Raw genomic sequence first — 7,500 nt, forward strand, 5'->3', positions numbered from 1 at the left:
GAGACCTGGTAGTCATCTACATGCCTATGGTGCCACAAGCCATGTTCACCATGTTGGCCTGTGCCCGGATCGGTGCCCCCCACAGTCTTATCTTTGGCGGCTTTGCTTCCAAAGAGCTTTCTGTCCGCATTGATCACGCCAAGGTTAGACAATCTTGTTATTCACCAAAGTTGTGGCGTATGTGCATCAAAGTTTAAAATCTAAAAGGCTACAGGAAATATAACCCTGTAGGAACACCTCAGGTGTTGTAAGCCTGCTATTTAATATGGAATCATTTATCACACACATGTTCAAATGATTTATGTGAACTGAATTTGGCGTGACACTGGAGGGTTGCCATAGGCAACAGACTCATACCACTAATACCGGTGAAAATGCAGCAAAACAAATATTCAAGCTAGGTATGATGGGAGCACTAGATTCTGTTTCTAATATAGCTATAGAAACGTGATGCTGTAAGTTCTTGACATTTTATCGCAATGAAATTCTCACCTGATTTCTGTGTTTCTCAGCCCAAGCTGATGGTTACAGCCTCATTTGGCATCGAGCCAGGCAGAAGAGTGGAGTACATTCCTCTGGTGAAGAAGGCCTTGGAGCTGAGCTCTTACAGGCCCTCTAAAGTCCTCATCTACAACAGGCCTAACATGGTAAGAATCACAAAGCGTCATGAACCTTAACATGTCAATGTGGTGTCGTTTCTAATCCTGCTTTCTTTGTGACAGAATGTAAATGCATTTGAAATATGGCAGCCATATGTAAACCTGATTACTTTAGTTCACTGTAAAGCTGCTGTTGGGAGAACGTTTTCCCAAGGCTAGTGGTTGCATGTTAAAGGCTAATGGTTCCAGTTTTTAAAGATTATATATCTATATACTCTAGAAAGTATTTAATAATTTAACTAAATTCAAAGCATAATTTTGTAAAGGATTATTGCCTAGACTCGTATCAAAACATGAAATGATGTATCGCTGGTTCAAGTAGATAAAAGAAAGTGAAAAAAAAATGTGTAGTATGTTTGCAGCTGAGGAATGGAAGTTGTTGCCTGTCACAGTTCCTTTTGGAGGCAGGCTGAGCAGGGCTGAATGATTATACAGTGCAGCACGCAATTATGATTTTTTTTTTTTTTTTAATTATGATATGGTGACGGAAAGCTGAAATTTGCTTTATCTTGACACAAGCATAAAAGAAAAACATAGGCATTTTAGGCCTAGAAAATATTTTTTTTTTCTTGAAATTGATTGCACGGTGTTGCAATCCTTCTTCACAAAATGTTTTTCTGGCCTCCTTGTCTCAGTTCAAATTTGTTATCAGTTACGCCATGTACCTCTGTCTGACTCTGTGTTCTGAAATTAACCGTACACAATGTATTTGATCTGGTTTGTATACTCCAGTGTTATCTATTGGTGAATGATCTGCTAAATTAAGAGATCGTTGTTGCATTTCTTCGGAAAAAATATATGTGGTGTACATGGGTCCATTATCATAGTTGTCAATAGTTTTCACAGGAAACTCAGCGAAAACTCATCCCCTTGAAATCATATGAAGCACCACTTTAAAGGTGGTTGCGGCTGCTTCATCAATTACTGCATTCAGTGAGCAAGACGTTGTGGTTCTGTGAACACGGCTTACAGCATGAAAGCCTTGTTGGATCAGCCAAGTTTTACTGTTGCTTGGCTTTGAGGAAAGCGAGTTTAAAAAAAAAAAGGATGTTTTTCAGACAGCTGGAGGACCTAATGGGCTGTCTGTCCTCTGCCTCAAGAGTCTGTGTGATATTCAGTGATGTCTTAGTCTTGAGCTCATTCTCTGAGAACCAAAGAAGGAAATGATTGGAACCTTTCTTTTAGCCTCCTGGGATGATTTAAATATGAATGAAATTAAAGTATCAAAGAGATTTGAAATGAGACAAATGTCAGAAGAAGCTGGATATTTAAGGGGCATTAACCTCTGACCTGAAATTACCCCTGTTGGTGAATACAAGAGATTAGGACTGATGGGAGTTAGAACAGAGTTTAAACATAAACGTCTATGGAAAATCTATATTTATTTGACTTGAAGTGAAAATTTATATCCCCCCCCCCATTCACTTGTAAAGCAAGCAAGTAGTAATGAGTTTTTTGTGTCCCCCCACTCCCACCCCCTCACCCCAACCTGACTCAATTGAAATTGATCAATAATTCATACTTTATGAACACCCAGAGATCTATTATGGTCATTTGTCAGTCTTTACTTGGAACAGTTCATGTTCAAGTTTTTTTTTAAGTATGAAATTTAGTATGTTTCTCATTTTTCTTTGTTTTTTAGGAAAAAGTACCAATGAGTCCGGAGTTGGGTCTGGACTGGGAGAAAGAGATGGCCACAGCTCGGCCGCATGACTGTGTTTCTGTTCCCTCCAACCACCCTCTCTACGTCCTCTATACATCCGGCACTACTGGAACACCAAAGGTACTGACATTACAGGGTTGTGATCAGCAGCAGGGGGGAAATCCATACCTGATTATTAGTTTATAGATGTCATGTAAACATACACTCCCACATAAAACGAATTATAGGATTCACGATTGGCCCTGTTCGTCTAAATGCTCTCGGTTCTGTATAGAACTTTTGTGTGATTCATCTGCTCTTTGACTCTCAATCCAAACACCATCACCGTGACCTAAATAACACAGAGCATTTCCACAGCAGGACCTGGAGTTCATGCAGGAGGAAATGCCTGCAGGCAGTTTCAAATAGAACCCCCCAAGCTCCTTTCAAATAGCATCATTTTGTCTTTGACCAACAGATGATATAGAATGTCTGCCTGCTGGCTAGTTCCTGAGCTTAAGTGTCATTATGCTAGCTTTTTTCTATGTGAGTTACTGTGACTATCCCGGTTATTGCTGTAGGTAGACCATACGTTTGAGAAAATCTCTATAATTTGAGACATGAGGACTTGAAGATATCAAACATATTTATACATCACCATTAACTCATAAAAGCCGGAAATTTGAGTCAGTTTGAAAAGCAGTCATTTGAAAACAAAATACCATCCCCTTCACTACAGCATGGCTGAGAGGCTGTGTTTAGATTAATATTCAACGTCCGCCTCTTTGCCTAGTGCAATACCTGTCACTAGTCTGATTTTTTTTCTTATCTTGTCCCCCAGGGTGTTGTGCGAGACACTGCAGGCTATGCTGTGATGCTGAAATGGACCATGTCAAATATTTATGGACTCAGTCCTGGAGATGTAAGGCAATAAATCAGCCTCTTCTAAGTTAGAGCTGTGTTTAAGAACAAAGTGCATGCAGTCAGCAAAGAGATTGTTCTGTTACTTGAAAGAAGTAACAGAACCATGTAATATTTATGGTAACTGAAGTAATAATTTACTTGTTTTTTTAATTTTCATTTACATAATTTGTATAACATTAGATATTAGATTTACATTTTAAAGTGCCAGCAATTACTGCAAGCATTATATTTTTAGCATTTGGAGGCACAAAGAGAATTGAAAGAGTGTTGATAGAATTCTCTCCACTAATTAAGCAACACTCAATGTGCTTTGTTGTTTGACAAAATGAAACCAGAGTATCTGTACACATTTCACTTTTTTTCTTTTTCTTTTTTTAACCTGTTGCAGGTTTGGTGGGCAGCGTCAGACCTGGGCTGGGTGGTCGGCCATTCATACATCTGCTATGGTCCTCTGCTCCATGGTAACAGCACTGTTCTCTATGAGGTATGTCCCTGTAGACAAGGTTCAACAACTGCAGTATTGCAAACTACGGGAAATACCAGAAAATGTGCAATACAACCTGAGTTGTACAACTTACAAAGCTGTACAAGTCAGGTTCTAATGTCCGCTTAGTATCTGCCTTTGTTGGCTCTGCAAGCTGAATACATCCATATTTGGTTAATGACTCCGGTTTATGTGGACTGGGACTCAGTTTTACCTTGTTGCCGTTTTTTGACTCTGGCTGCTACAGTCAACTGTCAAGAGACAGACTGCAGCTTTCTCTATTTTAGACTTTCACTCCTTTTTCTTTTTTCTATACTATTGCCAGTCAATGTAAGGTAAAAATACATGTCAGCTTGCAGAATACATCTGGGGAAACAGTATAATGTTTCAAAAGCAGCTGTATTGAAGACAGTTTTTAGCAGTGGTGCAAAAGCAGTATTTCAAAGTCGGTTATCATAAGGAAATTGAACGTAGGTGACGTGGTGTAGTTTGTTTATAGCCTAACGTTAGCTTTGTACTCCTGGCGATTGTATTTAAGCTTCAGAAATCATAAAAGTGGTGTTCATTTGTGAAGATTATCTTGCTGAATAAAACATGCAAGTAACATAAACTTTTGTTTGCCACAGAGCTTATTTTCTGTAATAATTAAAAAAATCCAGTGTAAACATCCCATTGGGTTTTTGTCGAGGGAACCTTTTTATAAAGATGAAAGGTAAAGGAATAAACAAGCTTTAATGAAATATTTTCTGCATCAATGTTTGTTTTGGACAGCCAATTGATACCCGGTTATTACAGGTAATTTGGCATTGCTTTGTGAGTCCATTGGCTATTGGAGTACAATCTCTCAATGCAAGGTATTTATTTATGTGGAGGGTTGTTAGCATGTCACAAAATCTGTATACCAGGCCTAAGAGGGATGTTTATCTGTTGAGGGACACTCATTAAATACATTACTGACTTTCTCTCACCTTTAGGAAGCAGAACTGCTGGGCAATTAATTAATCCGCCTTCCTTAAATCAATGTTTGACTCCAGCCACGGTGGTTTGTCTCACATGGCTCTTGGGCTAACAGCCCGTCTCTCTTGAGGCATAATGCTGCCAACCTTTTGTCTTTCCTCTAATCAATACACAGGCACAAATATTTATTCAGAACAAAAATGACACCCAGAACTCACTCCTGCTGTTTACCATTCTCATTAATCTGCAGTAGTCTTCTCACCGTAGGGACCGGCAGGTTGACCAGAAACACATTGAGAATTGCTGTTCTTTTGTCTCTTTTCTTCCTAACAAACGATACTAAATCCATGGATTTCTGGGCCCATCTCTCTGGAAGGCAGAAGCCGCTCCAGTTTAAACAGCTGCTCTATGAATATTCATGGTTTGTAGTTCCCAGTTGAAGTGAATTTTTACTCTGTGGAACATTTTAGAACTACTGCTGGGAGGTTTTTGAGCTTCCACAATAATCTATGTATCTGCTATCTGCTCTGTCGGCCGTCCACCATATGATTTACCTGCCTGCATTCATGTTACAGTTTGAACTAACCAGCTGTTGCTATACTGTTTGTTTTACAGGGTAAACCTGTGGGGACTCCAGACCCTGGGGCGTTCTTCCGTGTCCTATCTGAACACGGCGCCACCTCCTTGTTCACAGCACCCACCGCCATCCGAGCCATTCGCCAGCAGGACCCCCATTCTGCAGTTGGGAAAAAATACCCCCTGTCCAGGTAGACAGCAGCACTTCACACAACAGGACATTTTCTACCAAGACTAAACAAACTGTTTAGAGTGCAGTATCTCTAGTACATTAAGCACTAGGGCAGAGTACATCTTATGTTTTACCATGGAGATTATTCTGTAATTGATGGTTGATCAATATATTAGTAAATCAACAGATGATGATAATAATGGAATCAATCTTTTAAAGCAAAAATGTTAAACATTTGTTGGTTTCAGTATCTCAAAGGTGAATATTTGCTGATATTATGGGATTGTAATTTGCAAAATAACACAAAGCATATTTGGAGATTTTACCATGGGCTATGAAAACTTGTGAAGGCCATTGTTCACTATTTTCCAACACTGTATAGACTACACAATTGAATAATATTAAAGTAGATGGATTCAGTCCTAATGGAGATTGAATGTAAGAGAAGCCGACAAACGAGTCATTCAGGCTATTCAAAAACTAAGATAGGGAATGAGTCAAATATTCTACATGTACCCTGTGTGGTATGATTTGAAAATTTCCTGAAAAATGCTATATTTGTTTTTTAATGCTAAAGTTCTGCACACACTTGCATTTAATTTAGCATTGTGTAAGACATAAAGTAAAAATTATTTTTTAGCAAACTTTTCAGCCCATCAGCCTATGATCCATGCTCCTATCATGACTATTGACTGATACATGGACTGTAACACAGAAATATACTGTAATTATTTGGCGCTTCTGAGAAACTTCATGTGAGAACTGTCAAGACAGTGGGTATAGGCCTTAACACATAGCTTTAGGTTGTTTGTTAAGCTTTGAAACGCCAGGAGTGGTGTGTTAAAGCATCTCATGGATGCACAGCCTGTCCAGGCTCTCGTTAGTCTCCGACCATCTGTTGATGCACAGCCCTCTCCCACCTCTATTGCTCAGTCTTTCCTTCAGTTCCGCTTGCTTGGGTGTTGATCAGGATGGATAACAAAAAATGCCAAGTCCCTGCAGCTCAACTGTATTAAATCCTACACTGCAAGCTTGTTTCCCCGGCTGCTGTCTCACTGTTTAGGTAAAGGTCTTTTGTAGCTCAGAGTTAAAAACAGACCTTTTTTATGGTATTAGTTTAGGCCCAGAGAGTAAAATACTTGCTGAAATGATCAGAATTGTTAATTGTTTGGTCTAGTGCAGAGAAACTTGGACCTTTTTAGGGGTTGTGGTGTCAATTCACCGCTTTTATTCAGTACAGCAGTTTGAACGTGCCTCTAAGCACACAATCATGAAGCAATTCAGAGTGTGGATGACCTATAGCCCTAGTGAATCATTCAGTAACTCTGGCATTGTGTGCTGAATTTGACGATCTTGGGTTGTTCGCTGTGCTGAATGCGGAGCACCTTGTTAAAGCCTGTTCTTGCAGGTAGATATTATTTTCTATAATATATATATATATATATATATATATATATATATATATATATATATATATATATATATATATATATATATATATATATATATATATATATATATATATATATATATATATATATATATATATGTATATATATATATGTATGTATGTATATATATGTATGTATATGTATGTATGTATATGTATGTATGTATATATATGTATGTATATATATATATATGTATATATATATATGTGTATATATATATATGTGTGTATATATATGTGTATATATATATATATATATATATATATATATATATATATATATATGTCCATCCATCTTCGTCCATCCATCTTCGTCCGCTTATCCGGTGTCGGGTCGCGGGGGGAGCAGTTCCAGCAGGGGACCCCAAACTTCCCTTTCCCGAGCAACATTAACCAGCTCCGACTGGGGATCGGCGTTCCCAGGCCAGGTTGGAGATATAATCCCTCCACCTAGTCCTGGGTCTTCCCCGAGGCCTCCTCCCAGCTGGACGTGCCTGGAACACCTCCCTAGGGAGGCGCCCAGGGGGCATCCTTACCAGATGCCCGAACCACCTCAACTGGCTCCTTTCGACGCAAAGGAGCAGCGGCTCTACTCCGAGCTCCTCACGGATGACTGAGCTTCTCACCCTATCTCTA

At 39.1% G+C, this 7,500-nt stretch overlaps 1 protein-coding gene across 2 annotated transcripts in view; it reads left to right on the top strand.

The window, feature by feature from the left end:
- Positions 1-7,500, top strand: part of acss3 (acyl-CoA synthetase short chain family member 3) — a 43,022-nt gene that overhangs the window by 4,089 nt on the left and 31,433 nt on the right. For both annotated transcript variants that reach the window (XM_028571012.1, XM_028571013.1), the window contains exons 3-8: positions 1-143; positions 513-647; positions 2,302-2,442; positions 3,143-3,223; positions 3,614-3,709; positions 5,282-5,433. The exon at positions 1-143 is cut by the window's left edge and continues 46 nt beyond it. In XM_028571012.1, the coding sequence (XP_028426813.1) occupies positions 1-143; positions 513-647; positions 2,302-2,442; positions 3,143-3,223; positions 3,614-3,709; positions 5,282-5,433 (748 nt within the window). The remainder of the gene's footprint in view (positions 144-512; positions 648-2,301; positions 2,443-3,142; positions 3,224-3,613; positions 3,710-5,281; positions 5,434-7,500) is intronic.

This window comes from Perca flavescens, chromosome 23 (genome assembly GCF_004354835.1).
Source record: "Perca flavescens isolate YP-PL-M2 chromosome 23, PFLA_1.0, whole genome shotgun sequence".
Classification (NCBI taxonomy): domain Eukaryota; kingdom Metazoa; phylum Chordata; class Actinopteri; order Perciformes; family Percidae; genus Perca; species Perca flavescens.